Genomic DNA, 16,731 nt, shown 5'->3' with positions numbered 1-16,731 from the left:
ACAGAACAGGCCCTTCGGCCCTCGATGTTGTGCCGAGCAATGATCACCCTACTCAAACCCACGTATCCACCCTATACCCGTAACCCAACAACCCCCCCCCCCCCTTAACCTTACTTTTTTTTAGGACACTACGGGCAATTTAGCATGGCCAATCCACCTAACCCGCACATCTTTGGACTGTGGGAGGAAACCGGAGCACCTGGAGGAAACCCACGCACACACGGGGAGGATGTGCAGACTCCGCACAGACAGTGACCCAGCCGGGAATCGAACCTGGGACCTTGGAGCTGTGAAGCATTTATGCTAACCACCATGCTACCGTGCTGTGGTATTCACGGTAACACAGTGGTTAGCAATGTTACCTCACATCGCCAGGGTCCTGGTTCGATTCCCTGCTTGGGTCACTGCCTGTGCAAAGTCTGCATGTTCTCCCTGTGTCTGCGTGGATTTCCTCCGGGTGCTCCGGTTTCATCCCACAAGTCCCGAAAAGACATAGATAATTTAAAAAGACTGTTCGATAATTTGGGCACCCGAACAGGTGCCAGAATGTGGCGACTAGGGGCTTTTCACAGTAACTTCATTGCAGTGTTAATGTAAGCCCACTTATGACAATAAAGATTATTATATATTATATTATTTATCTCCCCTTGCAATTCTGTTAGCTTTCATAATTCTTGCTGTACCTTTGCGATCCATGCACCAGGACACTCTGATCCCTCTGCAGTCTCTCACCAATTAGATAATGAGTTTTTTTTATTCTCCCTGCCAAATTGGTCAGTTTCACAGTTTTGTTCATTATACTCCATTTGCCAGATGTTTGTCCACTCACTTAGCCTCCTTATGTCCTCTTCACAACTTGCTTCCCTACCTGGAGTGGCCACTATCTCTCGGTGTATTTTGCCACCTATTTTCATATATAGCTTGCAAGGTGAGCAAATGGTTTGGACCCTATTTACAAGATTGAGGTATGCTACCTTCAATGATCGATGCACAAATTGGGATTCCCACAGCTCCATGTGGGAATGGCCTTGCAGTATCTGCATTCTTGTAAATAATACAGCATAGAGCTGCCCCATTCCCCTGATTTTCTTTTTCTCCATAACTGTGCAACTCTTTCCCCTTCAAATATTTACTCAATCTTTTTTTTGAAAGTTTCTATTGAATTTGTTGTTCCGCCTGAAGTTTATACATTAATCAAGCTGAAGCACAGTGTATTCAAACGTCATGGGGAATGCAAAGATAAACTGAATGCAAAACATGATCACAACAACTTGCATTTGAAAAGAAACACTCCTCTTGCTCCCAATGTTTTTGCATATTACCCTAAATCTGTATCCCTGGCCCCTCTGTCACTGGAAGCATTTGATATTATAAATATGGGAGGACAGGCGTACTAAATCAGCATCCTTGAAGGAGCCAGGAGCATAAGCATAGTGCTCTTTCCCCATGGTCATCCAAGACCAACTCCGCTGGGACAGTCCCAACTGTCAAAGCAAATCATCTTCGCTGAGCTCGGGGAACGTTCCCAAACAAGAGGACAAAGGACGAACTTCAAAGATATCTTGAAGACGTCAGTGCCTGGGAGACCTGTGCTCAGATGAGACCTACTTGCAGGAACTTGCTGATCGAAGGGACAAGAGGAGGCCCTGAAAAGGAACCTGAGAAAGAAGTGCCACTGATTTCTAGTCCAAGGACCGATCCCACCTCCCGGAAACACGTGTAGATTGTGCGTCCGGAGATGTGGCTCTAGGATCGGTCTCATCAGCCACGCAAGGACCCACGAAACCCATGACCAATGACACTAGTTTAGGTGGACAGTCTTACTCATTCGTGAGTGATCGCCGAAGAAGAAGACTACCAAATAATTTTGAACACTTTTTAAATCTCCCCTTAAACTTCTCCATTCCAAAAAGAATGATCCCAGTTTTACTAAGCTCTCCACGTGCAACTGAAATCCCATATCTCTCTTGCCATTCTGGTAAATCACTTTCTCTGAGGCTTTGACATCCTTCCAAAAATGTGGTGCTCAGAATGCGTCTTGGTATTTAACTAGCTGGGTTGATAATCACATTATAGTGTTTAAGAATGTCAAATGACTGATCAAAAATTCCAACCAAATCCTTTTCCTCCTTTAGCTTTGCCAATCTACAAGACTGTGTCAGTTAGCACATGTCTGTACCCTCTGGAGGATTTATCAATGATACTCTGACTTTTACCACATCAGTTTAGATGGTCTTAGCATTTACAGTATGTCCTGGTAGCTCTTTATCCCTCAGGGAAAAAATTGCCTTGCTTTACAGAGGAAGCAGATGTGTTTTATTTTTCTCTTTGTGTTGATAGAAACTAATGGTTGCTTTTTATAAACTATTGACTTCCACTATATAGTCTTAAAATGAGGGAATAGTCGGAAGCAATAACAACAAAGACATTCCCCAGTATTTAATGTTGTCGTGAGTGAGAAATTCAAAAAGGAAACTCTTACTGCACAGGGTGTGAAGGCTAAATATTAAGCAACTATGATGGTTTTGGGTATTGTATCCAACAGATGTATATTGTTGATGTTTATCATTGGTAAATAACCTTGGTTTCTCATAACATTGTCATTTGTTTAACTTTTTTCTATCATAAATGGCTAAGGTTATGGAGATTAACGGGTGCTCCTTATGCCATAGCACAATGTTGTTTTGCTGACTTCAATTGCAAGTGATTGACATTGCATGTAAATAGCTGAGATTTCTGTTGTCACATTGTATTAGATATCCAGTTACTCAGCTTGACTGGAAATCCACCTCAACAGAAAATAAGTGGACAGTAGCCGGGACATTTTACAACTTTTATGATTTTGTTTGAGCTGGCGAAAGACCTAATGATAAACCTTTCTTATGAAAGATGATAAAGCCTTCAAATTTACCTAATCAGTTACCAGGAATTGAAGAAGAAATCCTTTTTTTTTTTGAATACTCATTAGGAATAACCCATTACGGACTGTTTTTAGTTATGCATGCAATTTGTATTTCTGCACTCCAACTGAATTGAGTTGTAAATAAATCAGTTCCATCTGAACGTAATGTCCGACACTCTGATAGTGAGCATGAAGACTTCTGCCTGGGCTCCATTGGTAGCACACTCACTCCTGATAGATTATATTCCCATCAGTAAGCAATACTGAAGGAGTGCTGCACTGTTGAAGTTGCTGCCTTTTGGATGCGACATTAAATCAAGGTTCTGTCTGGTGGACATAAAAGATCCCATGGCACTATTTTGAAGAAGAGCAGGAGAGTTATCCCTGGTGTTCTGGTCAATATTTATTCGATCAACATCACAAAAACATTATCTGTTCATTATCAAATTGAAGTTTGCGGGAACTTGCTGAATGTAAATTGGTTGCCAGTTTCTGCATTATTTCTGCTCTTAAAAGCTTTCTTTGGCTGTAAAACGCTTTGGGAAACCCCCTCATCGTGAAAGGTGCTTAAAAATGCAATTTTTTCTTTCATAGTGTAAAACCAACCCAGCATCTCAACATGCATATGCATGTTGAGTTGAACTTCTGAAAGCTTGCCTCCCAATAATTTTAACTGAATAAACAAAAGAACAGTCTGTGCAACTTTTATTTTAGTACATGCTTATAATATTGGGTGATTCTATGGTAAAATCCACTGTTGTGGACATCACCATCTGACTTTTTAAAATGTGTTTATTAAATGCTTGCTAATTTACCCATTGTTTCGACTAGGAAGACCTGGTGGATGGGCCAGTCGGTTGGGCTAGCTTTGACATCTTGAGTCATATCACTGAAGGGCCCTGTCTTCAGAATTGTGGACATCCTCCACCAATGTAAAACCTTCTAATGATCACTTAAAATGAGCTACATGGGTGAGCCACCCTGAGACATTGATATCTGAGTGTCTATATGCCTGTAAGAGGTTGGTGTGTTTGTGGGGAGATGGAAAGAGAGGAGGACACAAATTGAAACACATTGCTATGAATTAGTGAATAAAAAGAGCCAGTGTCATGGACCAGTTGAGGTGAATGTTCTCGTTCCCATCTGTGTAATGTCTAAATCATAATTGTTTTGGTCAAATTAAGTTCTGAAAAGATTGATGGTTGCTTTTTCAGGTTGTCATTGGCTACCTGAGTTTTTGAATTATATATATTTTTTTAAACTCTGAATATAAAAAATAAACTTTCTGCCAAGTTTTGATATTTTTGTTTTCTCTTTTCTTTCAGCTGATAGTTGAAAAGACCACTGACTACCCTTCCACTGAGTATTCTCTGGTGGAGGATGTTGCCCTCCACTTTACTTGTTTGATGGACAGACTGAATGAGCAGCGCCTGTTTCAGCCAGACCTGTGTGATGTAGACATTGTATTGGTGCGCCAGAAGAACACGTTTCCTGCTCACAAAGGGGTACTTGCGGCCTACAGCCAGTTTTTTCACTCCCTCTTTACACAAAACAAACAGCTTCAACGCGTCGAGCTTTCATTAGAAGCTCTAACGTCACAAGGGTTTCAGCAAATCCTTAACTTTATCTACACTTCAAAACTGTTGGTGAATGCCTGCAATGTGCAGGATGTGCTGAACGCTGCTGCAGTTCTGCAGATGAATGATATTGCCACTTCTTGTCAAGAATTAATAGATAGCAGGTCCTTGAACTTGACAACAGTGGCTAGCGATATGTCAAAACAGGAAAACCGCAGCAATCCCCTTGGCTCTCAGTTTTACCGTGAAATCAAACAGGAGGTGGATTCACACCCCAAGATCTATGCTAGAGAGGGCAACAATCCATACTCTGTGCGTGTAGAGGACAACACTGGGAAACAGCACTCGCCAAAACAGCAGTATTACAAGGAGGAGAATGAAGAACAAACCGTGTGCAAGATTGAGGGAGATACTGAACAGTTGGATGATGATTCGGACAGTCGGGGCTCGTACAACAGGGAACAAATCATCGTGGAGGTTAACCTTAACAACCAGACTCTGAACGTTACTAAAGGGGCTGAGGGTATGTCTTCACCTTCAGAGGCTACGGCTGTACTAGGTAGGTGTCCTGAAGACGAAGAGGAGGACGATGAAGAGGATGATGACGATGATGAGGATGAGGAGGAGGAGGAGGAGGAGGATGATGATGCTGATGATGGAGATGAAGAGGAGGATGAAGATGTTACTGAAGAAGAGGAGGAGGAAGTGGACGAGAGTGACGAAGATGTAAATGAAGGTGATAATACCCCTGATACTCCAGAAGTCAAAACTGAAAGTGGGCAATCAACACGACCAGCAAGAGCCTCAACTGCTTCCAAGGGTTCAACCCCTGCAGCTCCCAGCAGATCACGGAGACAGGCCAAACAGGAAGTGAGCACTCGAGGTCGGAAGCGGAAGAAGGATTCTAATGGCTCAAATCAAAAGGTGAAAATCGAAGAGAAACAGCACTACCCCTGCAAAAAGTGTCCCCGGGTCTTCAATAACCGCTGGTACCTAGAAAAGCACATGAATGTCACACATAGCCGCATGCAGATCTGTGATAAGTGTGGCAAGCGATTTGTACTGGAAAGTGAGCTATCACTGCATCACCAGACTGACTGTGAGAAATGCATTCAGGTAGGTCATCATCTCCATTATAGTCTGTAAATGGCACTTGGATTAAAAGTTAAACTAATGTCCCTTCATTATATGTTTTCTTCAGAATTCCAATTTCAATCCTGTAGTAGGTGCCGAGAATTTTCCCAATTTGAAGAAGACCCGTGCAACTGATGAATTTGTTCTAAGTTTTCTCTCCTGGTTGCTGTGCGGTTTCCGGTTAATCTTCATATTACCTTGTGCCCTTCAGAAGTGATAATTATGTTTCTTGAATTTTTTTGGTCAGGCAGTTTAAATTATTTATGCAACCGACTTGATGTACTTGGGTCAGAATCTACTTATAATATAAAATGGTGTCACTAAGAATGGTAAGGAGGGGGTTCTAGAAGCAGGGGACACTGTCTCAGAATAAGAAGTAAGCCATTTGGGACTGAGATGGGGGAATTTCTTCAGTCAGAGATGAATCTTTGGTATTCTCTACCTCAAGAGTTATTGAGTATATTCAGAGCAGAGTTTGATAGAGCTGTAGATTCCAATGACGTCAAGAAATATAGGGATAGTCGAAGACCAGCCATACATTGAGGGCCGAAGGGCCTGTACTGCGCTGTTATGTTCTATAATCCAGTTTAATGGTGGTGCAGGCTTGAGGGGCTGAATGGCCTACTTTTACTCCTACAAGCAAATGCATGGGAGCACTACTGCCTTGAAGTTCCTCTGCAAGCCGCACACTATCTTAACTCGGAAATATATTGCCTTTACTTCACTGTCACTAGATCGTATTTCTGGAACTCCCCAGCAGCACTTCGAGTATACCTACACCACATGGACTGCATCGATTCAAGAACGCACCCTGACACCACCACCTAAAGGGTAATTAGGGAAGGCCACTAGATGCTGGCCTGGGTAGGGCAACCCACATCCTGTGAAATATTTTTTTAAACAAAAGTTTAAAATGTATGAGATTGTGAATCATCTTAAATAAAAAGTTGTGACAACTTAAAATGTAAGCATGGACAATTTCTTAGAGCAGTACATTATCATAGCCTTTACAGTGCAGAAGGAGGCCATTCGGCCCATCGAGTCTGCATCGGCTCCTGGAAAGAGCACCCCACCCAAAGTCAACACCTCCACCCTATCCCCATAACCCAGTAACCCCACCCAACTCTAAGGGCAATTTTGGACACGAAGGGTAATTTATCATGGCCAATCCACCTAACATGCACATCTTTGGACTGTGGGAGGAAACTGGAGCACCCGGAGGAAACCCACAGGCACACGGGGAGGATGTGCAGACTCTGCACAGACAGTGACCCAGCGGGGAATCGAACCTGGGACCCTGGAGCTGTGAAGCAATTGTGCTATCCACAATGCTACCGTGCTGCCCATAGACCATTATAGACCAGGCTATTCTGGACCGGTAATGAGCAGTGAGATGGGATTAGTCAATAACCTCATGGAAACTGAGCCTTCAAGTAACAACGATTATATCACTCCAGAATTTCATATTCTGTTTGAAGGGGTGAAGCCCAAGACCAGATGTTTTAAACCTTAATAAAGGTACTTGTATGTGTATAAAAGCAGAGATGGCTAAAGTGAACTGGGAAACTAGGTTGTAAGGGGGCAGTGGATGACTTTTAAGAAGATATTGAATAACTCTCAGCAAAGATTTAAAGAAGAAAGAAAGACTCTTTGAGAAGGATGCTTCACTTGTGGCTAAATAATGAAGTTAAGGATAGGATCAAATCGAAAGAAGTGCTGTACAAATCTTCAAAGATTAATGGTAGGTCACAGGATTGGATAGATTTTAAGAACCATCAAAGAATGACTTTTGAAAAAAACCAAGAGGGGAGAAAGCTTTTTTTCGATTCATTTTTACGGGATGTGGGCGTCGCTGGCTTGGCCAGCATTTGTTGCCCATCCCTAATTGCCTTTCATAAGTGGGCGGTGAGCTGCCTTGAACAGCTGCAATCCATGTGGTGTAGGTGAACCCATAGTGCTGTTAGGGAGGGATTTCCAGGATTTTGACCCAGTGACAGTGAAGTAAAGGTGATATATTTCCAAGTCAGGGTGGTGGTGGTCAGAGGGGAACTTGCAGGTGATGCTATTCCCAGGTATCTACAGACCTTGCCCGTTCAGTTGATAGTGGTTATTGGTTTGGTAGGCAAGTATGAGAGAAAGCTAGCTCGTAATATAAATTATTAAAATAGCTAGCAAGAGTTTGCGCAGAGAGTAACTGAAAAGTAAATAGAGAGTATGGAGCATTGATAATAGACAACAGGATATAGCGAAGGAGGTGTGTTGGTATTTTGTGTCAGTCTTCATTGTAAGAGACTTATAAAACTTCACAAAATACTCGAAAATCAAAAGATGAATACGAGTGAACAGATGCTGGGAAAACTATTGCACCCAAAGACTGGCCGGCATCCAGGGGTCTTTAAAAAAATAGCTGCAGGACTAGTTAGAATCTACCAAAATTCCTTGGATTCACGAAGAGTTCCAGTGGATTGGAACTTTATTCAAGAAAGAAAGGACGAAACTATAGGCCAGTTAGCCTATCCTCTGTTTTGAGGCAATTGTTATAAACTATTATTAAGGAGATAGTAACAGGATTTAAAAAAAATAAATAAAATCTTGCGTGATCAGGCAGAGTCACATGGCTTTCCGATAGGGAAATCGTATTTAACTGATGTATTAGAGTTCTTTGAGGAAGTAACAAGCAAGCTGGACAAAGGGGGACCTGTAGATGCTAACAGTTGCAAATAGCAGAGATAAATGGGGCTTTTTCAGGCCCCTAGTGCTGTGAGGCAGCAGTGCTGATCATTGTGCCACCGTGCCGCCATTCATTGCAAGAGGAATAGAATCTTAAAGTATTGAAGTGTTGCTACAGCAATAAAGAGCCTCTGCAAAACCACATGTGGATTACCTTGTACAGTTTTGGTCTCCTTATTTGAAAATATGATACAAATACATTAGAAGCAGTGCAGAAAACACTCCCTCAACTCATTCCTGGGATGAAGGACCTATCCTATGCAGAAAGGTTGAATTGGTTGGACCTAAGCCCATTGGAGTTTAGAAGAATGAGGTGACACTATTGAAACATATAACGTTGTGAGGAGGCTTGATGTCAGGAGGGCGTTTTCACTTGTGGGGGAGATGAAAAGTATGGGGCAAAATTTTTTTTAAAAAACCTCAAGGCTGAGATGATTTTTTTTTTGAGGGCTGTTAGTCTGGGGAATTCTCTTCCCCAGAGAGTAGTGGAGGCTGGGTTATTGAATTTATTCAAGACAGAGTTGGACAAACTTGATAGACAAGACAGATGGGAAAGTGGAATTAAAACCACAACTAGATCATCCACGACTGGCTTGAATGGGAGATCGGGCTAGAAAGGCATATGGCGGTGACGTAGAGGCACTGGACTAGTAATCCAGTGACCCGTGGTAATGCTCTGGGGACCAGGCTTGGAATCCCGCCACAGCAGGTGATGGAATTTATATTCAATAAAAATCTGTAAAAGTCTCATGAATGAAATGAAATGAAAATCGCTTATTGTCACAAGTAGGTTTCAAATGAAGTTACTGTGAAAAGCCCCTAGTCGCCACATTCCGGCGCCTGTTCGGGAAGGCTGTTATGGGAATCGAACCGTGCTGTTGGTCTGCTTTCAAAGCCAGCGATTTAGCCCTGTGCTAAACAGCCCCGCTGTTCATGATGACCATGAAAACAGTCAATTGTCGTAAAAAGCCATCTGGTTCATGAATGTCCTTTAGGAAAGGAAATCGGCCGTACTTACCTGGTCTGGCCTACATGTGACTCCAGATCCACAGCAATGGGGTTGACTTTTAAATGCCCACTGAAATGGCCTAGCATGCCCCTCAGTTATATAAAACTATTAAAAAGAAAGTCTCAAAGGAGAATCTCAAAAGAAAGTCTCCTTACTGACATGTGGAAGCTTGTGCTAAAATTGCCTCACAGACTAGCCAAAAAACAGCTTGACATCTAAGTTATGATTCGACGAGTGTGAGTATGTACCAGACACCACTGTCCCACCAACAGGACAGACTCACTGTTGTGCTAAATGGGATAGATTTGGAACCGATCTTGCAACTCTAGACTGGGCATCCATGAGGTGCCGTGAGCCAGCAGTGGCAGCAGAATTGTACTCGACCACAAATTGTAACCTCATTGCCTGGCATATCCCCACCCTACTATTACCAATCTGCTCTGGTTTAATGAAGGGTGCAGAAGGGCATGCCCGAAGCAACATCAGGTATACCAAAAAATGAGGTGTCAACCTGGTGAAGCAGCAACACAGGATGTAGGAGAGTTGATCAGTAAGTTGGTGGGGTGGTAAATAGTGAGGAGGACATAGAGGGCTGATCAGTGACAAATGGAATTCAACACCGATAAGTGTGAGGTGATGCACTTAGGCAGGACAAACAAGACAAGGGTGGGGGGGGGGGGGGGGGGGGGGGGGGGGGGGCGTTAAAAGATCAGGCTGAAGCATTCGCAACAATCTTCAGCCAGAAGTGCCAAATGGATAATCCATCTCTGCCTCCTCCTCCGGAGGTCCCCATCATCACATGAAATGAAAATGAAAATCGCTTATTGTCACGAGTAGGCTTCAATGAAGTTACTGTGAAAAGCCCCTAGTTGCCACATTCCGGCGCCTGTCCGGGGAGGCTGGTACGGGAATCGAACCGTGCTGCTGGCCTGCTTGGTCTGCTTTAAAAGCCAGCGATTTAGCCCAGTGAGCTAAACCAGCCCCTGCCCATTACTGCCCATCAGTCTGGTCTTGATAATCGTGATGGAACGGGTGATCAGTAGTGTATCAAGCGGCACTTATTCAGCAACCACAATAATCAGATAGCAAAACTGGTTTCAAATTTTGTCTTCATATCCCATACTTAGATGAATTAATCTGATTCTACTATTTGCCCAGTTTTAGATTACTGCGAGGAGTTTAGATTTCACATCAGCACAAATGTCTGGAGTACTTCAGGAATCTAGTAGTTAAAGCAACAGCAAAGTCCTTAAGCTAAGAGAGCGACATATTTCAGTAAGTCGTGTGAGGCCATCACAAAACCTTGGCCCTCAACTGCTTTAGTTCATCACCGGATGCCTTAAAATTCTATGAGTTCCCAGAATGTCCCATTTAATATCTGAACTTTTAAAATTTCATTTTTAATCATTGTAATGTCAAACGGGTGAACTAGCTGTCTTGTTTGTTGAACACCATAATTAAAAGTTTATCAAACACTTGTTTGTAGAATGGTTCATCAGGTAATAACACTTGGAACACAATGCAGAGTTAACAGATCTATCAAATACCTATTCCAAGGCACAGATTTGTGTCCTTACAAAGCATCTTTATTGGATGTGGGCATTTATTGCTCTTGAAAATATAATGGTCTCTTTTTTTGAACAGCCTATATGATGAAGGTGTGCTCATGGTGCTATTGGATAGGTAATCCCAGGATTTTGACTAGCATTCAGAAGGAATAGCAATATATTTCCAAGTTAGAACTGTGCAAGTGTTTGTGGTGATATCGCTCCCATGCAGATGCTTCCCTTGCCCTGGGTGTTAGAGATCATGGGATTTGGGAGCAACTTTGTAGTAGAAAGTTTGGCAGCAAGTTTTTGGAGTGCATCTTGTATGTGGTGGACACTGCAGCCATGGTGTTCTGGTCTTGAAGGAGGTGAAAGTTTAAATTGATAGATGGGATGCCAATCAAGCAGACTGCTTTGTCTTGAATGGTGTTGAGCTTCTTGTGTTGTTGGAGCTGTATTCATCCAGGCAAGTGGAGAATATTACATCACACTCCTGGCTTGTGCTTTGCAGATGGTGGATGTGCTCTGAGGAGTTTGTAGAATATTTTGCCTTTCATAACAGTTTCTTGGAACAATATGTTGTTGAACTAACTGGAGATCAAACTATTTTTGATCTAGTATTGTGCAATGGCTCATGATTAATTAGCAAACGATCTGCTGGGAAAAGTTAATCGTAATATAATTAAATTCCAGATTAGGTTTGCAAGTGAAGTATTCCAGTCCCAAATAGGATTAAACAAAACCAATTGGATAAATATGAAGGGGGAGTAGTTTAAGTTGATTGAGTTTGAGTAAATGAAAAGGTATGACGTGAGAAATATTCAATGAAGGGAGTTTGCACATTCTCCCCTTGTCTGCGTGGGTTTCACTCCCACAACCCAAAGATGTGCAGGTTAGGTGGATTGGCCATGCTAAATTTCCCCTTAATTGGAAAAATTGGGTACTCTAAATTTATTTAAAAAATAAGAAATGGCAGCCAGTGAGGAAATTAAGGTAATTCAGAAAAAGGAGAGAAACTCATAAGAACATCAAAAACAGGACTCCTGTGCCATTCAGTAAGATCACGGCTGACCGTATTGTTGCTTTAACTCCCGGTGGACAGGAATTGAGCAAATGTCACACTGGGTGTTCAAGAAAGGACCGAGAGAAAACCGGGAACTACAGGCTAGTTATTGGCAAAATGCTGAGACTTATTATTAAGGGGATCTTAACAGTGACCGTGGAGAATCATAACCTGGTCAGATGCAGGACAGTTTTACAAAGGGGAATAAATCATGTTTGACAAATTTTAGTTTTTTGTGGATGTAGGGGAAATAAAGGGAAACCAGTAGATGTAGTTTATTTGGATTTCTAAAAGGCATTTGATGAGGTGCCACCCAAAATAGCACTAATATAAAGATAAGGTGTGGAGATGCCGGTGTTGGACTGGGGTGAACACAGTAAGAAGGCTTACAACACCAAGTTAAAGTCCAACAGGTTTGTTTCGAATCACTAGCTTTTGGAGGACTGCTCCTTCCTCAGGTGATAAAGATAAGGGTTCATGGAGCTGAGGGTGATATATTACAATGGATAGGAAATTGACTAATGGGAAGGAGAGAGTATGGATAGATGGGCCATTTTCAGGTGGGCAGGCTGTGGCTAGTGAGTGCTGCGAAGATCCACATCAGGACTTCGGCTATTTGCAATTAGCAAAATGATTTAGACAAAGAGACAGAGGAATGTATTTAATTTTGCTATGATATAAAGCTAGGTGGGAATGCAAGCTGCGAGGAGGTCATAAAAAGTTTGCAAAGAAATATAGATGGGTTAAATGATTGGACAACAAGTTGGTAGCTGGAACATGAGGTGTTTCATGTTGGCAGTAAGAATAGAATAGGGGCTGTTTAGCACACTGGGCTAAATCGCTGGCTTTGAAAGCAGACCAAAGCAGGCCAGCAGCATGGTTCAGTTCCCGTACCAGCCTCCCCGAACAGGCGCCGGGATGTGGCGACTAGGGGCTTTTCACAGTAACTTCATTGAAGCCTACTCATGACAATAAGCGATTTTCATTTCATTTTTTCAGAAAGGCAAAATATTTTTTTAATGCCATGAAATTTGCAAAAGATGTTCAGAGAGTCTTGGATGTACATGTAGGTACAGCATGCAATTGGAAAGGCAAATGGCACGTTGGCATTTATTGCCAAGGTAACAAAATGGACCCACTTTCAAGTTCCAAAACTGCTTTATGAAACAACTGATCATTAAGATGCTGTCAAATCAATCCAGGTTGAATCAAAAGTACATTGTTCCAATTGAAGAATGGCCATTTCTAAAGACGGGCCATTTGCTGAGGGCCATTGGAAGAGTTACACATTGGGGTGTAGTGGTAATGTCACTGGACCAGTAAGCCAAAGGATAAGGCAATTGCGCTGGGAACATGGGTTCAAAACCCACCACCCCCACAACAACTGGAATTTAGGTTCAGGTTATAAATCTGGAATATAAAGTTAGTTTCAGTATTGATGTCCATGAAACGATCATCGATGGTTGTAAAAATCCTCCTGGTTCACTAATGCTTTTGGCAAGGAAATCTGCTAAACTTAAATGGTGTGGCCTATAAGTGACTCCAGATCCACAGCAATGTGGTTACCTTCTGGATTGTGGATCCGAGGACCTTCACCTTGATTGCTCAATTTACAAAAAAGCAAGCATTTAAAGTTGCTGGGCCCCATGTTTGCTGGGAATTGAGGAGCGCTGTACCTGCTTGGCATTTTTCATCCTGGCTTCATCAGGCATGCAGACCTTCAGGTTTCTAAAGTGAATGGCAGCCTCAGGAATGTGCTTGTTTTCTGTGCTCATGCTGGTGACCTTCATTCACTTGCCTGTGGGTTTGTTTTTTCTTTTCAGTTGGAAGAATCCAAGGGGATCAAGTATAGAGGTCAACAAAGTTAAATATAGCATTCTTGTGAGTTTCTGCAATGAATGTCCTCTGTCACACTTTGAATATCTTTTTTGCTGTGAACAGCATTTGCACAAATTATATCATGTTGACAAGTAGGCTTTACTTATTCATGCACTTTGTTAAATTTTGCTGAAAGTTGTGGAGCCCTGCAGTATTTTATTTTCAAATGCTTCGTGCCCGATAGTTTTAGAAAGTTAAAACTGTTCTTTGATCCTATTGGGTTGCTTTGTTGTGCACTGATGTTGTGATGCCAGTCCCCTCTGATGTTGAAACCAGTTGTCAGCTTGAATTTTTGTGAGGAGTAATAAATTTCACTGCTGCCCAACATATCTAATTTGCTTTCTTTTTTCTCTTCATTTTGCGTTTCTCCTTCTGCATTACCACATTTAAGAAGCATTTAGATGAGCATTTGAAACGCCAAAGCATAAAAGCTACATACCAAGTGCTTGAAAATGGAATTAGAATAGATAGGTGCTTGATGACCAGTACAGATACGATAGGCCGTAGGGCCTTTTGCTGTGATGTAAAACTCTGACTTTACTGTAAAAATATCTTCCTCCTTGCTGTTGTACATCCACCCTCCCTCCAGTTTACAGTTCTATCCTCAATTCCGTCGTCCTCCTTGCATCTCTCCTAACCATCAAAAGTGCTTAAAATCTGCTTCTTTGAACCTTCCTTTAACCACCATCCCTAACACTTTTTCTGCTGTTTGGGTTCAACTCATTTTGTGAAACATCGCCGTGTCTCTCGTGGTGTGCAGAGGGTTTCTGATATCTTTTTAATCATGTTCCCAATCCTGTTTATCGTGCAGTGTGATGCTGCTCCACTGTTAACAAAGCTCCCGAACAACATGTATAATGGCGTTACATTTTTAACGTCCTTGAATATTTATTTTTCTCCTTGTTGATTTTGGATAATGTGGCTTTTCTGTGGAACCGAATGGCACAAAATGCCTGTTGTCTCATTCAGTTTCGAGTTCTGCCTAAATTGTTTAAATTGGCCTGCAAACTTCAAAATACTTTAGATTTATGACCCAACTTCCTTAATCGCTTCCTCTTCGAAGATCCCCCAAGTTCCTTTTGAAATTTGGACCTGCAAGACTTCAGGTGTGTGCCAACTTCTAAAACAAGAGTCGGGGCTTTTTGTCAAGCCACTTGGGAACTTTTTTAAAAATGTTCACTTGAGAATCTGACTGTGGTTAAGAGCCCTGTGTATGCTAACCAAGCGTTTCTGACTGGCGGTACACGTCACTCAAAATCCATGCTTCTGGAGTACATAATAGTCAGGTGCAGTCTCCAGCCATGGATCAGAAAGAAGAAATTGAAAGGGGAGAAACTGTGAGTGGTACCCTGTGATAAGAAAAGTGCTGTGTTGTTTGAAAAGGCGATAGGGAAGGGGGTGTTGCCACAAACTTTGGGGCAGGCATCGATTTCCCTGTTGCTAAACAAAATAAGGATCCGACGGCGTGTGGGTCGGATCGGCCCATGTCACTTCTGAATTTGGACGCAGAAGTATTGGCGAAGGTACTGGCGGGTAGGCTGGAAGAGTTCCTCCCGAAGGTGATAAGTGAAGATCAGACAGGGTTCGTGAGAGGGAGGCAGCTCTTTTCAAACGTTAGCAGGGTATTGAACGTCGTTATGGCACCGACAGAGGGGAAGGAAACAGAGGTGGTTGTGGTACTGGACGCTGAGAAGGCGTTTGACCGGGTAGAATGGGGGTACTTGATGGCAGTTCTAGAGCGGTTTGGGATTGGACCAAGATTTGTCAACTGGGTAAAGCTACTATATAAGGAGTCGAGGGCGAGTGTCCGCACAAACAATATCGGCTCAAGATACTTTTCTCTCCACCGTGGGACGAGGCAGGGATGTCCTATGTCCCCCTGCTGTTTGCACTCGCGATTGAGCCGTTGGTCAACGCATTAAGAAGTTTGGGGGTATGGAAAGGAATAGTGCAGGGTGGGGGGAATAGAGCATAGGGTGTCCTTGTATGCCGATGATTTGCTGTTATACATGTCAGAACCGAGTTTATGGGCAGGGGAAATATTGGAGCTGCTTTGAGTGTTTGGGTCTTTTTCGAGGTACAAACTAAATCTAGACAAGAGTGAGTATTTTGTGGTGTCTCGGGTGGGGGCAGGGTTGGGGGGGCTGCCATTCCGTAGGGCAGGGACTCACTTTAGGTACCTGGGGGTGCAGGTTGCCCGGGAGTGGGGGGGGGGGGGGGGCTCCGCAGGTACAACATTTCTAGTTTGGTGGGGAGAGTGAAAGCTGATCTGGCAAGGTGGGATGGTCTCCCTCTGTCACTGGCGGGTCGGGTACAGGAGGTTAAAATGAACGTGCTGCCGCAATTTCTGTTTATTTTTCTGCTGATTTTCCTGCCAAAGGCTCTTTTCAGAGAGATTGAGGGAAGGATTACTTTGTTCATATGGGGAGGGAAGGTGGCCAGAGTTAGAAAGGTGCTGCTACAGAGGGGAAGGCAGGCAAGGGGTTTGTGTCTCCCGAACCTGATGTATTACTACTGGGCGGCGAACGTGGAGAAGGTGCGTAGCTGGGTCAGAGGGGTTAATTCCCAGTGGGTCAGAATGGAGGAGAGTTTGTGCAGGGGGTCGGGATTGAAAGCATGAGCAATAGCGCCGCTCCCGATATCCCCGGGGTAGTACTCAGGGAGTCCGGTAATAATAGCTTCATTGAGAATTTGGAGGCACTTTTGCCAACACTTCGCGTTAGGCGCAGGGTCAAGGGAAATGCCGATTCAGGGGAACCACAGATTTGAGCCAGGGAGGTGGGATGGAAATTTCCGGACATGGGAGGAGAAGGGGATTAAGACACTAAAAGATTTTTCTTTGGGGTCGGTTTACATGGCTGAAGGAGCTGGAAGTGAAGCATAGGCTGGAG

At 43.1% G+C, this 16,731-nt stretch overlaps 1 protein-coding gene across 6 annotated transcripts in view; it reads left to right on the top strand.

Moving 5' to 3' along the window:
- zbtb47b (zinc finger and BTB domain containing 47b) overlaps nt 1–16,731 on the top strand; it is a 311,756-nt gene that overhangs the window by 167,963 nt on the left and 127,062 nt on the right. For all 6 annotated transcript variants that reach the window (XM_038798528.1, XM_038798529.1, XM_038798525.1 and 3 more), the window contains one exon: nt 4,228–5,595. In XM_038798528.1, the coding sequence (XP_038654456.1) occupies nt 4,309–5,595 (1,287 nt within the window). In that variant the 5' untranslated portion in view covers nt 4,228–4,308. The remainder of the gene's footprint in view (nt 1–4,227; nt 5,596–16,731) is intronic.

This window comes from Scyliorhinus canicula, chromosome 5, assembly GCF_902713615.1.
Source record: "Scyliorhinus canicula chromosome 5, sScyCan1.1, whole genome shotgun sequence".
Classification (NCBI taxonomy): Eukaryota; Metazoa; Chordata; class Chondrichthyes; order Carcharhiniformes; family Scyliorhinidae; genus Scyliorhinus; species Scyliorhinus canicula.
Note: the sequence above shows the minus strand (reverse complement) of the source record. Positions and strands in the feature narration are given on the sequence as shown.